This window comes from Paroedura picta, chromosome 10 (genome assembly GCF_049243985.1).
Source record: "Paroedura picta isolate Pp20150507F chromosome 10, Ppicta_v3.0, whole genome shotgun sequence".
NCBI lineage: Eukaryota > Metazoa > Chordata > Lepidosauria > Squamata > Gekkonidae > Paroedura > Paroedura picta.
This window is the reverse complement of record NC_135378.1, coordinates 76,977,687-76,998,947: the sequence shown is the minus strand read 5'-3', so window position 1 is coordinate 76,998,947 and position 21,261 is coordinate 76,977,687. Positions and strand designations below refer to the sequence as shown.

At 43.9% G+C, this 21,261-nt stretch overlaps 1 protein-coding gene across 1 annotated transcript; it reads left to right on the top strand.

Annotated features, from left to right (window-relative positions):
- Window positions 1-2,174: 2,174 nt before the first annotated feature.
- LOC143819366 (uncharacterized) lies at window positions 2,175-13,361 on the top strand. Its single transcript, XM_077300941.1, has 5 exons — window positions 2,175-2,280; window positions 5,530-5,600; window positions 6,280-6,327; window positions 8,397-8,717; window positions 9,914-13,361. Exons 2-5 carry the CDS (start codon window positions 5,538-5,540, stop codon window positions 11,903-11,905), a joined length of 2,424 nt encoding a protein of 807 aa, XP_077157056.1. The 5' UTR covers window positions 2,175-2,280; window positions 5,530-5,537; the 3' UTR covers window positions 11,906-13,361.
- Window positions 13,362-21,261: the final 7,900 nt, after the last annotated feature.

Below are 21,261 nucleotides of genomic sequence, written 5' to 3'. Positions count from 1 at the left end.
TGCTCATTATAGCAGAATGGGTGGCAGAAGCCATGGGGAAGCTAAAGATACTTGGGAATCTCTGTTGCAAACTGGCCATCTCTGGCTGCCCTTAAGTAACCTGTCTGTCTCTGAGAGACACAGTACTTCCAGGCCCTGAGGTGGAAGGAACCTCTTTGGGAAGTAGCATATGTGTTTCATTTCTGCTGGAGAAATGTTTGCATCAGGGGCTTTATGCAAGAGGAAAACACTTCTCAGTGCTTCATAACTTAGTTTTTCCAGGGTGGATCAGAGAAGCCCTTCTGGGCACTATTCCTAACTTTTCTTGTGGGTGTTAGGAGGAAGTGGCAGAGCCGTGTGTGGGGAAGTAGGGAAGTCACTGTGACTATCATGGCTGCTTGGATGAGCTTTCACTGCCTCCAGTTCCTCATGTCTCACCAACAGGATGTGGCAAGGGGTTATTTTCAGTCCCGAGCTGGATGCACCAGGCAGGATGACTGTCCCCAGCCCTCCATTCTGCTGTCAGAGTTTATTTATTAAAGCAAGACTAGGCTCTTCAGTCATTAGGGGGACCAACAAGAAGAAAGCCAATAAAATGGCAGCTTGTAGTACCACAGTTTGTGTAGTTTATAATCTACCTTGAAGGCCACAGTACCGGGCTGCCAGCAGCTGTGCCTACCTCCCCCCCCCTGCAGCGAAAATCTCGCCAGGCCGCGAGAGAAGCAGCTAGCTTCATGCTGTGAGAGGGAGGGGGAAAGGCAGGTGCGGCCGCCGGCACGCCGGCAATGCAAACGCGCATGCGCAGAGCTGCTGCTCGTGCGCGTTTGTGTCCCTGCTGGCAAAAATGCGCATGAGCGGCAACACTGCGCACGTGCATTAGTGCCCCTGCTGGCGAAAACGCACGTGTGGCAACTGCGCATGCACGTTTGCGCCCAGCTGCCGCACATGCTCGGCGCCCGGGCCGTCGACTCTCCCCCACCCCTGGAGGCGGTCCCTGACCACAGAAAGGTTGGGGACCGCTGGTTTAGATCACTGGTGCCTAAGCTGTGGTCTAGATGTCAGGTCCCATCCAAAGACATCATGAATACAAAAAAAGCAGCGAATACAGGTTCAGTCCTCGGCATCTCCAATAAAAGGGTCTAATAATAAGTGTCTTCCCTAGTGCACCATTCTGTTAGATAATGCAATTCCAATGCACGTTAGAAGTAGATTTTCCTGTTTTGCACAAGGAAATCCATCTGCAAAAGCACCTTGAAAGTGCATCATCCAATGTGTGCAGAATGGGTGTGCTCAGGTGTAATTTTTTTGGAAACCGCTCCCATTACTCAAACAACAAACTTGCCCCATAATGCAACAATTATTCAGATAAAATGGAAGGGGAAGGGCAGTGGCTCAGTGGAAGAGTCTCTGCTTTGCATGCAGAAGGTCCCGGGTTCAATCCCTGGCATCTCCATCTCCAGTATGTGAAAGACTGAGACCCTGTAGGCTGCTGCCAGTCTGAGTAGGTAATACTGACTTTGATGGACCAAGGGTCTGGTTTAGGATAAGGCAGCTTCAATGTCCCCATGTTTCCTACTGTATCATAAAGGCAGCTTGGCTCTTCAGCATCCCATGCAGCTGCAGTGGAACTGCCCATGAAAAATCCAAGTTGTGTGCCTGATTGCTCCCCGTCTCTCTGTACAGCTTTAGCTATATCACAATCACAAAGGGCAAATTCAGCCGTTTCTTGTTTGGATCCCATTCCCAGTATCCTCCCACAAGGCAGGGAAAGATGATCTCCCGCAAAGAATGTTGCTGAAAGCACAGTTTTTGAAGCGTCTCCTGCTTGTATAATCTGAAAATACACGTATTAGCCGGAAACTATCCACCTCTTAGGAAGGACGGCCTGTTTCATGTGAACGTGTGGGTGTCACTGCAATTGTCTATGCTCATAAACCTGCGTGCGTGTGAAAGGGGATAAATTTAGAGGTCCAAATGAACCCTTAGCGAAAACTCTCATTAAATGTAAACTGCTGGTCTAGTCATTTGGCAACCACAGCTTATTTTTAGGGGAAAACGTCCCTCTGGAGGCAGAACGGGAAGCGTGGGAGAGCTAGTCTGAGCCTGGTGACACCTGATGACATCACACTCTTCCTCGGGGCTTGTGATTGGTCCCCTTATCGCTGGAGCAGAGTTTAAATTCATGCACTCTATGACTAGATAACACCAAATCAGTGAAACTTGAAAAACATAACATTTCTCTGCTGTGGCAAAAGCACTGTAAAAACTCCTGGAGCGATCCTGTCGAGACACGCACGAAAGGTAAATCATTCCAAAGTTTTTTTTCCCTTGTTCTATTGTTAAGAATGCAAGCTGACATTTGTTTCAGGGGGGCTAAGGATGCATCTTAGAGGATAACAGAGACGAAGAAACAGGCGTGTAAAGTCTGAAGTTGCTAAAGGGGCTTGTTACCTGATCCTGCAGCTATTTAGAAGTAGAAAACCGGAGAGATAGAGCTTATGAAGGATGTTTGTACTGAACAGGTTTTGATTTCCTGCGTGGAAATGTTGGAATAAATGTATAGAAATATACAATGGATTTGGGGGGGGGGGGGGGAGGGCAAAGGAAAGAACCAGCTGAAGAAAAAAATACCACCCAAATTAATTTCAGCTCTGAATAAGCATGTTTGGTGTGCATGTTATAGACATATCAACCTGTCTCACACGGAGTCAGACCATTGGCCCACCTATCTCAGTGGGTCTACTCTGACCAGCAGCAGGGTGCCAGTATTCCCCAACTTCTGTAGGGAGACATTGGGGCTTGAACATAAGATATTGTGCCTGCTAAGCAAACAGTTTAATGTGGAGTCCCAGCACCAACAGTGGACGAGCCATGCCTTTGGCTCTCTGCTCCTTTGTTTGGTTTTGGTTGAATGGTGCGTTGTTTCAGTAGCTGAATAGATGGGTGGACTCACTGCTGAATCCCTTCTATGAGAGCCAGTTTGGTGTAGTGGTTAGGAGTGCAGACTACTAATCTGGCATGCCAGGTTCGATTCTGCACTCCCCCACATGCAACCAGCTGGGTGACCTTGGGCTCGCCACAGCACTGATAAAGCTGTTCTGACCGATCAGTGATATCAGGGCTCGCTCAGCCTCACCCACCCCACAGGGTGTCTGTTGTGGGGAGAGGAATGGGAAGGCTACTGTAAGCCGCTTTGAGCCTCCTTTGGATACGGAAAAGCGGCATATAACAACCAACTCTTCTTCTTCTTCTACTGAACATTGATTAACAAGCCAGAGTGTTTCTCAGCCAAAGGCCTTCCCTGTTTCAGTAGTCATCAGCTGACGCAAAAGCTTTAGCTGACGGAGATTATTGCATGTCGACACATTCATACTTGCAATGCAAGCCATCCATTGATGCTACGGTCAATGAATACGTATGTGTGAACAGGCCATTGACAAAGCAGAGGCTATACCTGGCCCTCTTTGAATAGCCCTTGGTTTCTTAGGCACTTTGATGTATTTCCATGTGGCTGTTTGAAATGACTTATGATGACAGGGCCAGGAATTGTAGAGTGGGAGAGAAATCTCTTGATGGGTTTATGATATTGTTCAATGACCTTTGACTGGGACTTCTGGGCATGTAGAAGGTCCCAAGTTCCATCTCTGCCATCCTCATCTAAAAGTGCCAGGCAGTAAGGGAGGTGAATCACTTCAACCTTAGGTTAATGGTGACCATCTGATTCAGTTAGATTCAAGTGGGTCGCCGTGAGGGTCTGAAGGAGCACAACAAAATTTGAGTCCAATGGCACTTTTAAGACCAACAAGGGTTTATTCAAGGTGTGAACTTTCTTGTGCAGGCACACTTCTTTAGACAAAACAGAACAAGAATCATAAGAGTACATATATATATATATAAGGTAAATCAGTTAACTGTAAATTAGTTATATATAATTATATAAGGTAAATTAGTTAACTGTGTCATAATATCAAAATTTTGCCATATTATGTCTTATGATGATAATTCTTTGCTAAAAAAGCTCAACTTTTGAGTTCAGCTGTCATTCACAAAAACACTGGAGAAATAAAACTGTCCATGATTCAATATAAGACAGCTTCGTGTGTTTATGTGACATGGTTGGCACATCCATGATCTAAACTGATGTCTCTTGGCATGGGATCATGGGATGGGGCATTTGTCCAATTGTCTGTCCTCCATACTATTCAGTGGTGAATGATACTGGCCCTTATTATCCATACCTTCTGATCTAGTCAATTTTATTTCACATTGCACTTTGTACCTAAGTGTTTACAAAAGCTTCATGTATGCTCAAAGGCAATGTGCATCTATTGTTTCACACAGGGTTTTTTTTTTAAGTTATTGAATTCTTTCCTTTCTGTAATCATAGTTCAGGGTGGTGCTGGTGGTTGTGTTACTCATCTTGGCATTGTCTAACAAACACCAGGGACTGTCATACCAAGAAGCAGACGTGTCCTCTCGTAGTATTGATGGTTTCACTTTTGGGAGGGCTCTTAATTTCCAAAGTATGTCTCGGAATGTTAGTTATTTATTAGATTTTTTTTAATGCCGCAAGGTTGGTTGATCAAAGCTCATAGTTGTCCCAAAGCAGGATTGTGTGCTTCAGACAGAGGTGTTTCTATAATACTTTCCCCAAGTCTCTGTCTGCTGTTCACACAATAAATCGCAGTTCCAACCAAGCATGGACACATGAAAGGCTTTGCTCATTTTTTACTCAGATTGGCAGCTCTAAAATCAAGGTCTTCCACATCACCTACAGCTTGATTCTTCAAACTAGAGATGCCAGGGATTGAACCTGAGAAAATCTGTGTGCCAAGCAGATGCTCTGCTGCTGAGCCATATTTGTGTCCCATCTACAAAAATATGAGATTTTCCAGCATTGCTTCTTCATTGCATGCTCTATATTGGTGTATATTCCTTTAGGAAGTCCTGAAATGTCATTCTAATCATGCACAATGTTAACTTGGGGCCAGCTGTTGGCAGATTGTGGGCTAGATAGGACCCATAGACCACGGATTCCCAACTAGGAGTCCGTGGACCCCTGTGGGTCTTTGGGAGTTCTGAAGGGGGTCCATAAGGCTCTGAAGTGGCATGGCATGGAGTGGGGTATGGGCTCTCTTCTCAGCTCCTGCTCTTCTTTCCAGCCTACATGACGCAGAGCCACCATAGTAGTAGTAAAAGTGGGAGAATGGAACAAAAGGAGGGCTAAGGGTGCGGGTAGTGATGCCACTTCCTGGGTGTATGGTGGCAGGTGAGGCCAGCAGACATCACTTCCGGGGCTCCTTGGAGTCTGAAAAACTATTTCAGGGGCACCTCCAATGTCAAAAGGTTGAAAAAGGCTGCCATAGACAATCTGGGTCACCATTTAGTCCTTATAAGCCTCATTGAGATCTTTCAGCATCAGTCATATGCATACATATATATTGGCAATAACTAGGTTAAGGGTGTTTTGCCCTAAAATGGCCATTTGGTTGTTGATCTCTATTCAATTCTGTTATATTAACAATTATTTTGATGGGTTTTTAAAAACAGATTGTTGAATGAACATGCGGGGGACTGTGCTCTTATTGATCTCCCTGTGGGCTCTTTCATCTTCTCATCCGGTGAGTATTATTTTAAAACAGAAGTGTAAGCCTTTAAGCACATACTTAACTTGCCCATCAAACACCATGGAGGTTAAAAGTGTTTAACTTTGGATGTTTTTCAAGAATTTCCATTGGTATGTTTAGGAACTGTTTAGAAATTGCCATTGATCTATTTAGAAAATGTATACATCATCATGGCAGAGACCAGCTCAAGAAAGCTCAGAAAGTAAATTCTATGTAATAAGATCATAGAAAAGAAAGAGCAACAAAAGTTTCCATAGAACATTATAAAACAAGATGTATACCACAACTGCTCACCTGAATCTATGTTAACGTGTTGGTTTTAAGCATGACAACTAACACTCCCCCACACACACACACACACCGTCTACTTATATGTAATAGTTGAAGAAGTCTTATTTTAACCTATCTGAAGATGATCAAAGCTTATACTCAGAATTAAATTTTGTTGGACTCAAACTTAATGGCAAACATGTTCTCTTAATTTTCCTTCTTTTCTTCTTCTTAATTGTTAATTATATTTTGTATTTGCCTTTGGGGTTCTTTTCCTAGTTAGCTGCATTTTGTTAACGGATAGCTGTGTATTTTTTGTGCAATTGTGTAATTAAATATAATTTTTAGTGGGGAAGTTTTTAATAAAACATTAATCCATGTTTTCTTCTTCCAATAAATCCAGGTAGCCCGACACCAAACAGCACATCACAGAAGCTCTGAAGAGCCCTGGGTAAGCAGATCTTTACGTTTTCGTTTTTTCTATCATCAAATTACCGTATTTAGCCATTATATTTTTAATTTCATCTTCCTCTAAGCTGCTGAAGACAGTTTATGCGGTCTCCTCCCCTCAAATTGTTTATAATTCTTAAAAACATCCTATACGTTAGTGTGATCAAAGACAGAGATTGGCCCAAGTCTATGATTTGTTACAGTGGAGATTCAAAAACACACACACACACACAAAGTGGGAGGGAGGAAAATCAACCTCAAAACTTAACTAGGTACAACAAAGGTTGAGCAGAAACAATATAAACAATATAATTAATTCAACAAAACAGATCAATTTATTATACATTGCACTGTGTTTTGTCAGACCGCTGGTTGATATGTGCATAAATCCTATGAGGAAGTGGACTGCCAAACTTAGATATAATTTACAATCATACAATGTTTATGTGTGCACATGAAAACCATGGAACAAGATCCATGATCTTAATAATTTCCCCATTTGGCCACATGGAATGAAATATGAATCAATCACGTTTGGAACAATATATCAATCCTTGTTCTCCTTCTTTCTTTCTTCATGTATATGTGGATATATGTATTTGTAACCACTGAGGAAAACCCACAAAATACATTTGGACTTGTTCATTGTGATTGTGGTCTTGTTTAAACATCATCAGTGCTAGGATATCCATAGGTATTATCTGAAGACTACATGGTCCGGTGGCTTTCAGTCTAGAAATTAAAACCTTTAGGGATTTCCACAGGGATCTCCCCAGTCCTAGTCAGACACAGGCTGTGTCCCTAAGCAGGCTGTCTGGGGAAGAAGTCTTGTTGAACATAATGGGATTTCCTTCTTAGTCAGATTGCATCGGTACTAACCCCTGTGTCACCTTGTTTTTCTCTTTGGAAGTCAAGGACAAGAAAGATCATTCTCGACCTCAGGGTTTCCCTTAGTGTAAGGTGACCAGAATTTTGTGGCTGGAAGGCGGGATGTGCTGCCGCCACCACTGCCATGGCGGTGGCGTGGGGTGTGCGGCAGTGCGCCCTCCCTCCCTCTCTCCCTCCCTCTCTCCCTCCCTCTCTCCCTCTCTCTGGCCTCACCTCGTTTCCCGCGCACCTCTCCCTTGAGCCTCCCGCACGCCTGCATGCCTTTTGTGTGCCTGCGTGGTGTTGGCTCTAGCTGGCTGGCCACTGGCGGGACATTTGAGGACCTGGGCGAAGACCAGGGAAGCAGGTGTGTCCTGGGACTTTTGGGACAGATGGGCAGCTTACCTTAGTGTGGCACCATATGGTACCGCAAAGGCCCCTTAATGGTACCATGGTATGGAGGAGGCCCTCCCACCCTGTGCCTGCTCTTTCAAGCTTCAAACAAAGTGGGGGAAAGAGTTTTTAATTTTTTATTAAAAAATTCTATCCTTATTTGGGCAAGTTGACCCGTCCACTCCCTAAGTGGCCAATGATGGACCTTGGCCAGTCAAGGCTCCTCTCACTTCTAGGGGTGTGTGGCAGGGAGGCATGGCCAGTGGACATCATGGAATCATAGAGTTGGAAGAGGCCATACAGGTCTTCTAGTCCAACCCCCAGTTCAATTTCAATTTGGTGATCCAAAGGACTCCTCCTTGCTGTCACCAGTAGAAGACGTTTATATGTTTATTTTGGCCCATTTGTAAAAAAACAAACAAACAATATTTAAAGAACCCTTCTCTGTTGACCACTGACAACTAGATCATTGTACAAATTTCCCTTTCTGTCTCCAGACAACCACAAAAGACATTTGGAATTGTCAATATTCTTTTTTCTCTAATCACACTTACATCCACTAGAAATAGGATGCCAGTCCCCAGGTGAGAATCCCCCGGTTTACAGGTCATCTCCAGGTGATAGAGATCGGTTCCCCTGGCTTCTTTGGAGGGTGGACTCTAAGGCATTTTATTCTATTGAGGTCCCTCCCTGTCCCAAATCCTGTCTATCCTGGCTTTGCCCCCAGGTATTTCCCAACCCAGAGCTGGCAACATTACCTGCAAGAGAGACGTATGGAAGATAACCTCCTTCTTTCTGTCTTTTGCACAGACGACTACAAGTGAAGAAAGGTCAAATGAGGTAGCAGACTCTGTAGACACCAGCGATGAAGACCCTGAGAACAGGTTTGACCTAAGCCCAGAAGACGATAGCACCAGCCACGAGAGCAAGGAAGGAACAAGAAGAGTTTCCAGTGATAGCTTGGAAAACCTCCTGGAAGATGTGAGTGAATGGAGCACCCAAGACAACGATGAGGGGAGTTATCTTAGAATCCACCAAGCAGTGCACAGGAAATGGGCAGAACGCAAGGACAGTATAAAAGAAGTGGACGAGGATGGTTTGGATGGCCATTCTTCTGACAGAGTTTCTCTGGTAAGAACTGGAACATTCCTGTACAAACCCTGAAACTGCAGTAAATAGGATCACATCTCCAGCCTCTTTTCTGTCATTCCAGCATGGGCCAGCTAGGTATAGTGGTTAAGAGTGGCAGCTTTTAATCTGGAAAGCCGGGCTTGATTCCACACTCCTCCTGCACATGCAAGCCAACTGGGTGACCTTGAGCTAGTACAGTCCTGTTAATGCTGTTCTCACAGAGCAGTTCGGTCAGAGCTCTCTCAACCCCAACTACCTCACAGGGTATCTGTTGCGGGGAGAGGAAGGGAAGGCAATTGTAAGCCGCTTGGAGACTCCTTTGGGCAGTGAAAGCAGGGTATAAAACCCAAGTCTTCTTTTTCTTTTTAGCCTGTGGGCATCTTTGGAATTCTGACACAACATGGTGGGTGCTGCCACAGCTTACTTGCAGTCACATTGCCAAGATATTTGTGCTGTGCTGGCTACCAAAGCACATTTTTAGTGACAACAGGAAAAACACAGGATGGTCTCAGATAACTCAAACCAAGAAGAAAAGACCCTTCCTTATAGCATTAAAAATAGCGCAGTAAATTGGATTCAACAGTTAGGAAACAAAGATCCAATCAACCAAGCTTTCTCAAGTTTTTTTATTATTCAAAATGCCCTGAAACAGTCTTGAATCTTTGAGAAACCCCAGAAGTGGCTTGATCGTGCAGAATATGGTTGGGAAGCAGACCCTTCCCACCCCTCCAGGCCCATCAGTGGCCACCTGGGAGGGGTGGGTGGATTGAAATGACCCATATATGGTCATATCCCCCACTAAAAGTTTAACGCATTTAAAAATATACATTATTTTTAAAATGTTTAAATTAATTAATTCCACCCTATGGTTTCATGAAATCTGGTTGAGAAAGCTTGCAATAAACTGAACACAGTTAGGAAACAATGGCATAGACGACAACATGATATGGGAGAGATTATACAAGTCTACAAGACTTGAAGCAGAAATAAGAATTAGAAGAAAAATTAGAAACATCAGCAAACAATGGAATGACTGTACAGAAACTGAGGTTCAATAAGTACTCACACGTGCACATTTTACGGCATAGAATGAGTTAGAAGGCCATGCTCTTGAATCTGTGCAGTGTTGAGAACCTTTTCTCTTCCAGAATGTAATTACCGATTGGATTTCCCTTCTCTTTTGTTGTCTGCCGCAGGAAGATGAAAATGAGATCCAGGGCTCTGACCAAGAACAGTTCCCTTACAGCGATATCAAAAGCTCCAAAGAACACCATGATGTGGAAAACGACGGCATGCTCTACGTACCTGATACAATCTCATATACGTTCACTGGGAAAGGGGGGAATGGCCTGCCCAAGGATGAAGACTTCAGTGGCGATGGTTCTTTGGATGGGAACAATGATGAAGGCACTCATGGGAAAGGGGCTGGGTCCACGGACCCCCCAAACAAAGAGGATGAGCAGCAACATTCCGAGGGTGACAACACCGCTGGCCAACAGCACGAGGATAGCAGCAGCAGTAGCAGCAGCAGCGAGAGCAGAAGCCTTGATGAAGAGGATAATCACATTCGTCATTATGGTAAAAGGCGCAGAGTCGACAGTTACAGCAGCAGCCAAGAGGACAGATACGATTTTGATGATGAAGAAATGCAAGGGGATGACCCCCGAGTCTTTGAGAGCCATGACAGTGACTCGCGCATGCTCGATGGAGACATCCATTCAAAAGAAAGCAGCCAGGAAACTGGCAAAGCCAGGCATCGTAGCAAATCTGTGGAGCATTTTGCCAGGAAGATGTACCACTATGTGGATGATGACTCAGAGGAGGAACGCAGTCCTGAACGGGACGATAGGACACACCTGCAAGAAGATGATGCTGATTCTCAAGAAGACAGCCGCTCTGTGGAAGAAGTCAATCAATCAACTGAAAATGTCCTCAGTAGATCCAGGGAGTATGCAGCTGGCCATTCTAGAGAGGCGATGCAGAGAGGGCACAGTCAAAGCCAGTCTAGAGAGAACATCCACAGCCGATCCAGGGAAGATATGTACCTCCAGTCCCGGGAAGGTAAGCACAGTAGATCCAGGGAAGATGTGCACAGCCAGTCCAGGGAAGATAAGCAAAGCAGATCCAGGGAAGACAAGCGCAGCAGATCCAGAGAAGACAGCCGGTCCAAGGAAGAAGTTCATAGCCAGTCCAGGGAAGACATGCATAGCCGGTCGAGGGAAGATGTGCACAGCCGGGCCAGGGAAGATGCGCACAGCCGGTCCAGGGAAGATGCGCACAGCCGGTCCAGGGAATACATTCACAGCCGGTCCAGGGAAGACGCGCACAGACAGTCCAGGGAAGATGTGCACAGCCGGTCCAGGGAAGATGTGCACAGCCGGTCCAAGGAAAACGTACACAGCCGGTCCAAGGAAGACATACACAGCCCATCCAGGGAAGACATGCACAGCCGGTCTAGGGAAGAAGTGCCCAGTCGGTCCAGGGAAGATGTGCACAGCCGGTCTAGAGAACTCATAGCTAGTCAGTCTAGAGAAGATGACAACAGTCAGTCTAGAGAGGAGGATGATACCACATCCGTAGAAGATATAAAGAGTGAATCCACCGAAAGTAGGGAGTCCCGAGAAAAAACTCTAAAAAAGTATAAAAAGATAGATGATAACTCAAAGGGGCACAGTGCAAGTAAATCTAAAGAACAGGAGAGTTCCTCTACTGAAGAAAATGTATCACCAAGGAGCAGTGAATCCAGGCAGGTTAAGAGGCACCGGAGCAGATCGAGTGAAAAGAGCACCTCCACAGAGGAGAGTGAGGAATCAAACGAGGACACCAATGAATCCAGCCGTGATCACAGCCGATTGTCTCAAAGCGAATCATCTGAGAGCGATAAAGTTTCCCAAGAAAGCACGAGTAGTGCAGATAGTAACGACAGCGACTCCAGTGACCTTAAATCCGAAGAAGGGCAACATCAACGCAGCCGATCAGCAGAAACCAGCGAATCCCAAGAGGACACGAGCCACTCTTCAGAAAGGGGTAGCCGATCCAGGGAGGACATGATGAGTAGGTCTGACAGCGCCGAAGACGACAGCTGGTCGAGAAGCAATGAGCTCGAAAGCCGGAAGCTGATGCTTGATATTTATCATAACAAACCTTACAGAGATTATGAAGATAACGACTGCCAGGATGGATATTAAATGCCTTTTAAAAGCACCAAACAAATATAATAACATTTGGGAGTTGGAAGATGGTCTATTCTTTTAATTTATTTTTGTATTATTATTTTAGCGATGTGAATGTTGTCTGCTGGAAAGTGGCACGGTCACCAAATTGCATGTAAAACAAAACTGGGGAGGATGTGGAGGTCCCTGCCTGGCCCAAATCCACCTGAAAATTTCAGAGGGAAGAGATGCGAGTTTAAAGAAGACAAGATGGTCTAGATTCCCATGGGAGATCTCGGTTGATAGGATAGTTTTCCAGCGCGACAGGACATTATCTTCTCTCTATTCCTGCTGCAGCCCAAATTAACCATAAAATGTTCCAGCTGGGGGACAGAGGGGCTCAGGGGCAGCATGAAGGGGGACTTGTCTGTCTGTGGGGGGGGGGGGAGGCAAATCCGCAAAAGTTGCCATTCTCCTGTTCCTTCCTCCCCATTCAAGAGCAATGTTTGGATTTGCAGAGAGATTAATTCCATCCAAAGCTCTTTTCAGAATAAATGCATTTTTGCTCAAGAGATTAACTCCTGCATTTGAAAAAACATGACTTTCATACAATTACCTTCTCCGTCATGAATGTCCCATCTCTAGAGAACCTTGCTTGGTCCGATGTGTGCTTTAATCTGCATGCCTTCACGTACATTGCTTGCTTCTAACAGGGGAGAAATGGTGCAAACTTTCCCTTAGAACCTTCCCCCACACCACGTGAAGGTCTTGACTTTGAACACACACATGAAGCTGCTTTATACTTAACCAGACCCTTGGTCCATCAATGTCAGTATTGTCTACTCAGACTGGCAGCAGCTCTTCAGGGTCACAGACAGAGGTCTTTCACATCACCTCATGGCTGTTCCTTTCAGCTGGAGATGCTGGGGATTGAACCCGCAAAGCAAGAGGCTCTTCCACTGAGCCACAACCCTTCCCCTTCCTTTTTATCTGAATATTTGTTTCATTAGAAGGACAAGATTGCTATTCATAGAATGGGAGCAGCTTCCAAAAAATTACACCTGTGCACATCCATTCTGCACACATTGGATAATGCACTTTCAATGTGCTTTCGCAGATGGATTTCCTTGTGCAAAACAGGAAAAACTACTTCTAAAGTGCACTGAAAGTGCATTATCTAACATGTGCAGAATGGGCACTAGGGTTCCTGATATATGTTTAGCAGTTACTGTAAGGTGATGTGTGAGACCCTGAACCAGCCTACTAAGTGCTGCATGCAAAGAGTTGCCACATTTTAATTGCATTTGCTCTTCAGCTGGCTTTGCAATCTTGGGGATATTAGGATGGTATGTATTGTAATATTTTGTAATAAATGTATAATATTTTGAAAATATTATGGAATTTTTGTATTCCCCTTTTATAAAATGCAGTCTTAAGTTAAAATGAAATCAACCACCTTGTTTATATTCCATAATAAAGATTTTTTTTAAACGAGGAGAAAAAATGAATTTTTGGTTTATTTGTATAGGCTTTGATGACAGTTGTTAACGCATTGCTACCTGGGTTGAAATGTGACTGTGTTGTTGCCAATGTGTATGAAAGGAAGGGTGATATGGACATCAGAGTCTTAAAATCTTGAGAGAAGTAAGAATAGGATCAGATCCTGAAAATGGCAGAGCTCTGTCTCAAGTCAGGATTATGCTATGTGAGCTACCGAGGAAGATCCCAGACAAAATGCAATGCCTGTTGGAGACATAGTTATATTAAAAGATGATGTGGTGGGAGAACATGCCTTTCATGCAAGGGCTGAATCTGCACACATTGGATAATGCACTTTCAATGTGCTTTTGCAGCTGGATTTTCCTGTGCAGAACAGGAAAATCTGCTTCTAAAGTGCATTGAAAGCAAATTATCTAAAATGTGCGGAATGGGCCAAAGTGTCACAGTTGACAGTGCAACAGCAACTAATGGACAGACAATTGGCTTCCTCTTCACACACATTGAAGATGTGGGCTAGATGGCACTCTATTGGCCCCTTATGTCACCTGACACCTCTTAAACTGATAGATGCAGTACCACTTCTTGGACAGTGGGTGTGCCCAAGTGCAGCAATGAAGAAGTCAGCTGCTTTCTTCTCTGTCACGCTGCGGAGCAGAGGGTAATAATTTAGGATCTAGTTGCTGGACTCCATACATATAAAGATCCCACAACATTCTGGAGCATCTTTTTCATCAATAGCAAGGGAAAAGTTACTCACATTCTCAGCTCTCCCCTAGTCCTTATTTTATCCTGAAACCCCTGGGAATGTTAGATTGAGTGATCAGTGACTGGCACAAAGTCACCTATGAAGGTCAAGGTTAAGCAAGGATTTAAACCCAGTACTCCAGTGAAAATGGAATTCTGTTTGGTGGGAGAAGGAAGAAAATTAGATGATGTTAAAGAAAAAGATGTTTGATTCACACAAATAAAATGCAGGTGAAAATAAGAGTAATTAGAAATTCAAAATTACCGTACTCCCTTCTTGGATCCTTTGGGCTTTTTCCCTTGGATAATCTCTTGGATAAACAGTGATACCTCACTGTTCATGGCTGGCCTGGCAACTAAACAAATAGCATTTCAATTTTAATTTCAAAATTAATTTTGTATTTCCCTCCTGTTTCTTCCCCTTGCTTTTATCTCTTGTTGGCATCTTCCTTTTCTCAAATCAATCCTTGAAGCAGAGACCTATCCAAGTCCATGCACAGAGAAGGAACTAAATAAAACAACTTAAACAAATTGCATTTAACTTTTCATCGCTATAGTTTAAACCCAGCAGCAAGCACATTTTACACGGGTCCCTATTAAGAACAAACATAACCACTTTAAGATGTCACTTGCCATCTATCCCAGCAGTCTCTGCTTTTAGATTCTCAGCCACTTCTCAATATCTTATCTGAAGTGTGGTGCATCTGAATCTTCACAAACATTTCAAAACACAAAACCAAAAGGCTGAGAAGAGATCAGATAACTATGCCTGACACAGAGGAGGCTGATGAGTTACTGAGGCATATAAGGGCTATACCCTGAATTGGATAGTCCAGGGTGTAAATTGCATGGAGCTTTTATTCCAATCCCAGGTCGATTCAGTCCCTGCTGTCTACACAGAATGCGATTTCTGTTTTGATTTTGGGCGATTTAAATTTCCATTCTGCAACAAGAAGAATTGATCCGGAGTGACCCTAACTTTATTGTGCGATATCTTAGAGTGCTTTTAATGCTCAATATTTTAAGAATCGAATTGAGAAAGCAGGCTGTTTTGAATCTGGGCTTTGCTCCATGGTATAGAAACCCTGATTGGCCAAAGCTGCTCATGTGACAAGCTTGTCTTAAAGGAGAAGCCCCTAATTTCTCTCAACTTCTGTCGGTCTTGGATTTTTTTCTCCCTCCTCTGCCTTCTTTGATCCTTTCTCCCCCCTCCCTCCAAGAAAAGAAAGAGGCTCCCTACTTGGCTTCTCACCCCCCCCCTTCAAGAAAAGAAAGAAAGAGGTTTGGTTCCCCCCCCTTCTGAACTACCCTAACCACGTGCAGAACACTTTTCTGTTTCAATGGGGAGGGGGGGGGAGAGGAAGACCCGAGTTCAAATCGATCCGGAATTCAACTGGATTGACAGGTGTTATAAGTGGACATTATCAAATGCAGGTTAGACATCAGATGGTAGTGCGCTGTTAAAGAGAGGAATACTAGGAATTGTCCAAGGCTTTCATGACCAGAATCAACTGTCTGTTGTGGGTATTCCAGGCTGCGTGGAGAGATTCCTGTCTTACCTTGTCCAGCCTCTGAAGATGCCAGCCACAGTTACAAGCCAAACATCAGGGACTAAAATGACCAGACCACACTCACACATCCCAGAACAACCACAACAGCTAGATGAATACAAGAAGCAGCATTTATATTTCCCCAAAACCAAAACTTGCTTCTTCTTTTTTTTTTAGAGGACATGCCCTCTAAAGAGAGCCAGTTTGGTGTAGTGGTTAGGAGTGTGGACTTCTAATCTGGAGAGCCAGGTTCGATTCTGCACTTCCCCACACGCAGCCTGCTGGATGACCTTGGGCACTGAGAAAGCTGTTCTGACAAAGCAGGAATCTCTCAGCTTCACCTCCCTCACAGGGTGTCTGTCCTGCAGAGAGGAAAGGGAAGGTTGATGGTAAGCCACGTTGAGTCTCCTTCGGGTAGAGAAAAGTGGCATATAAGAACCAACTCTTCTTCTTCTTCTTTCTTCTTCTTCTTCTTCTTCTTCTTCTTTGGGGGAGGTGTCTGACCTCTTTGGGGCTCTTTTAAAACAAATTGATGAAAATGTTCTCTTTCTGGGTTGGAAGGTTAAGAACATTCCTAACTAGTAGCAAATGTCACAGCTTAAATAGTACGGGTATTTCCAATGAGATTTGTCTTAGCAACCACTTGTTTGAAACAGTCAGGATATATGGCCTCTATTTTGCTTTTCAGAATAGGTTAGCTCTCCTATATGTTTAGCCGTCCAGATAACGTAAGGCTCCAATGCTAAACCTAAAGTATCTTGTTCCTCTGCCCTCAACCACAGTCTCATTGGTGCCTTGCTTTAAATTCCCACTACCCTGGTTTGCTGAAAGCGGCTATTAAAACATACTGTGATTCTTCAAAACAACCAGCAAGTGGCGATACTGTTCAACATTCTGTACCACAGGCCTCCAACTACCTTAATGTCATTTTGAGGATCTATAAGAATTCCTTACAAATTTGTCAGACAGGGCCCTTCAGAGAGGAAAAAAGCTGAGGGAGGGGAAGGGGAGGAATACCAGAAATGAGCCTTGGTAGAAATTTTCATAAGGCACAAAAGTCATTAATTCAATCTGTCTGGAGACAAATCAAGACGGGTAGCCATGCTAGGTTGTCTGTAGCAGCAGAAAAAAACTGAAGAACATTTATGCTTTGTGATGCTAATACTTGTAGACCTCTGTATATTGGATACTAGAGAGCCATTTGGAGAGTGAACCATATACACCAGGGGTAGTCAAACTGTTGTCCTCCAGATGTCCATGGATTTACAATTGTAGTCCATGGACATCTGGAGGGCCATAGTTTGACTACCCCTGATATACACTAACATATCACCATAGGATTAAGTTTACATTCTTCTGATATATGTACATCATTGATAAGAATTCATTTAAAGAGGATTTATTGATGAAATATTAAGAGTATCACATATCACTGGCGATGATACCGGAAACGGAAAAATACCTAGGAGTTTGTTTTGATGATTTGGAAAGTTTGAGAAATTGTTTTACAGTGGAATAAACTGTTATTTGCCATCGCCAGCTTGAAAATCATTTATTTTGCTTGCTCGCTTCTGCAGATACAGCTGGAGAATGTGAGTCCATCGGTCCTATATATAGTAAGCAGGGACTTGCGAAAGCTCAAATTTTGTTTGGCTTTACGGTGCTGCTGGACACTTGCTCTTTTCTACTGTCTGCTTGGGTTTTATATTTACAATTTGTGATTTTAAATTGCAGATACTTCCAGAGAAAACATCACACTTGTGGCTACACCCCCACTATGTCCCTGCCTCCAGTGCTGGATTGGTTGCCAGGCTCCTGCTGGTTTCTCAGGCTGGCAATGTTATTCTCAGGGCTTTGGGGTAGCTTTACTAGGGATGTAGTAGGGTGGAGATTCCAGAGTTTGCTTAGCAGCAATGCCACCAGCAGGAACAGAGCTCCAAGAAGGGATGACTTTGTCAAAGAAGCTTTTAAGGAGGAGCCTGAAAAGACGGCTTTGTTTTCCACCTGTTTTGAGGATCATGGAAGGTGAACTACATCTGGACGCTGTGGGCCATAGTATTTATACCTTCAGTCATCCTTCCTGGAAGACTGAGGTCAGGGTGGTTTGCCTGCTTACCCTGACAATCTAAACAGACCATTAGGGACCCAATAAGGGCTGCATTGTAACTTCTGGAAAAGACGCCTTTTGACCTGATTCAAAGGCACTTCATCCTCCCCTGCTGATTCCCCCCCCCCCCAGTTAAATCCAGTTTCCGTTAGGTGTGTTCCAGAATCCCTTGCTAAAACTTTCAGTGTAGTTTTGCTAACTCATATATCACCAATTAATGCAGAAATGGTTCCGTTCTCTTGGTCTTGCATGTATTGAATGTGTTGTAGCTTTTACACATTTTCATGAGTGTGGAACCCAAGATGTTCCTGAAGGCCGCACATTCAGTGTCAATGAACATTTGCCACAGGGACATTTACAGATTGCTGACAGAACTTATTTTATCAGTTGCTAGATTAAGGCACAAAGATTGATGGTGAGGAGGCAGGAAAAATAAGGCCTTGGGTACTCACTAGAAGTTCTGACCTTAGAGTTTTTGGCAATTGCTAGAGGTAGCCTTGTCAATTCCGGGTAGCTCTAGGAATCATCAGGAACTCTTTGGTCAGAACTTCCTTTAAAAAGTAGACAAGACTTCCTTTTTCTTTTTTTTTCTTTTTCTCCCCAGAATGACTATGCCCCCCTCCCCCCATTTCTGCCCATTGACAACATGAACATCAGTGACAAAATTGCCTAGAGATCTCCAGGCATAAGTGGGGAGATGGAAACCTTAGCACGAAGTTTAATACAAAGTTGGCAGATATATAAAGATATGGATACAGAGAACAAAATGGCTAAGGTCACCAAGGCACAGTCAGCCCGTGGCATTTCTGAAATGTTCCCTTTTGCTTGTAGACTAGGGTTCGGGTCATCACTTAGGTTTCCGCAGAGATGGGTATGCTCAAAACAATATCCAGTTATTAACACAGAGAGTCAGGGATGGGGGCAACTGGATTCAAGACAAGGGAGCTCAAGCTATCTATTCTTCTAGTTAACAATCAGAACTAACAAAGCAGCGATCCCATGAGACAAAGAACTTCCATGCACTGGTCTTTCTCTTCTCTTCTGCATGCCATCTCACTATCACCTTGCTGGTATGCTGGACTTTTGTTTTGCTTCTGCATGGATTTAGCCTCCTTCAGGGCTCAGTTCATCTTCTGTTTGCTGGAAGTCCATTTTTTTAAAATGTCCTATTGCTCACGTCTTTCCCCTTTCCTGGCTCCCAAAATGAAGGAAATTCAGAAGCCAAACATTTCCATTGGACACCCCTCAGGCCTCCACCACTGACATGGTGCTGAAGTCTCTGCTCATTGGTCAGTTTCAGGCAGGGGGTGCTTTTTGAAATTGTAAGGAGGCTTTAAACTTCTTTCACTTCCAGGTTGCCATCTTAGTTGAAAGGTTTCCTGTCTTCATCTTCTAAGCTCCAGGACTTCTTCTGCCGTATATACTTTATAATATTCTGGTATGCCAATAAAGGTGAATGAATGAATGAATGAATGAATGAATGAATGAATGAATGAATGAATGAATGAATGAATGAATGAATGAATGAATGGATGGATGGATGGATGGATGGATGGATGGATGGATGGATGGATGGATGGATGGGTGGGTGGATGGATGGGTGGGTGGGTGGATGGGTGGGTGGGTGGGTGGATGAATGAATAAGCATTTCAATTTAGTCGTCTGAAAATTGAGGTTCAGTGTTAGCATCAGAACTATAAACAATCCTTTCTTGTGGATCCCCTCTAACCACTCCCCTCTTCTTCCTCCCAACGTGAGCATTACGCAGCAGGGCAGAGGTGGAGGTTGGGAAACACTCCCAAGGGCTCCTATCTGTCCTCCCCCTGTCCCCTCCTATATTGTTCATCTCCTTTTAAAAAAAAAATTAAGGGAACTTGATGCAATTGGATGCCTGGTTTTGGGTTGTTTTTTTTTTTAAGATTCTCACAAGGCATTGCATTTTTGTTCTTTTTGGAAATTCTGCATGGACTTCCACTTCTGGGGTTTCTCGAAGCCTGAAGACTGTTTCAGGGGTTTCTCAGCAGTAGAAAAGTTGAGAAAGGCTGAGTTAGAGTAACAGTAGGTATTAATGGTGGGTGCATCTAGGAGATACACAGTTCCACTGGGCCCAAGAAACAGTTGGCAGGCTGAGCCTGGTTCTCCCAAGAAAGGAGGAACAGCATCCAAAGGGTGTGGAAGGCTTGCACAGATTTTAGGCCTGCTCTGCATAATTGCAGGATTCAAGGACTTGATAAGAGTTTTTTAATCTCCCACGTACTGTCAGGACATCCATATCTGCAGTTCAAGTACCAGCTTGGGCTGACTGAACTACAGAGTCAGATACTAGCGGTTGATGGACAAGGTCTACATCTTGCTGTTTTACGCACCCTTTTGGGCGCCGAAGAGATTTGTAATTTTCTTTATGATATACTAAGAAAGGGCTTTGCTATGAAATGATAAGCAGACTTCAGGCATTGTTACTGAAGGTCCTTATTATCTCAATCCTTTTGTGTATATAAGGACATTATCTCAATGCTAACTCACTTCAGGGCATCCTCTGTTATTTCCTTCCTTATTGGTATATTTAAGTTTGAAACTGGTACAATTACCCCCAGGAGTGCCTATGGCCATGATGTGAAAACAGACTGAACTCAACCACACTTCCTTTGATCCATAGTGGGTTACACCTTGATGCGCACTTGATGCTTTTGACAAAGTGGGATATAAATCACAGATGTCTCTGCAACAAGAAGCGTCACTGGACTTCTTTTTCTAACAGACTATCATATCAGTCCCCTCTGGAATGAACAGAAGCCAGTACCATAATGTCTTGATGTGGGTAACCTAGGCACAGTCGATCTCATCAGATCTTGGAAGCTAAGCAGGGTCGGCCTTGGTTAGAATTTGGATGGGAGACCTCCAAGGGATTCAAGGAATGTGACACAGAGCTAGGTAATGGCAAAGCACCTCTGAACATTTCTTGCTTGGTTGCCAGACAACCCAACAATCGTAGGCTCTTCTAGCTACACTACAGATTTGCCATATCATAAATAAATAAATATAAATAGTACCATAATATGCTTTTAAGAACTCTTAAAAAGAATTTAAATCAACACGGGAGCAATATAATATTGGAGGGGGAAATCCTTGTAGTACCATAGGTCAGGGATAGTCAACCTGTGGTCCTCCAGATGTCCATGGACTACAATTCCCATGAGCCCCTGCCAGTGTTTTCCAGGTTGAGAAATTCTTAGGAATTCCTAGGAACACAGACACCTCAGTGGGGGTACAATGGAGTCCACCTTTCAAAGCAACTACCTGGAGACAGGAATCCCAATGCAGAAAGCTTCCCTGTTATGTGTCACATTCCAGATGTAAGCTAATTAAGTAAACACAATCTGCTTGCTCTTTCCCTCTCCCTCCTTCATTTTAATGTATGAAAACACCCTTATCTTAGAGTGTGTTCACCTGAGGATGGATTGATTAATCTGATTAATTGATCAATTTAGGAA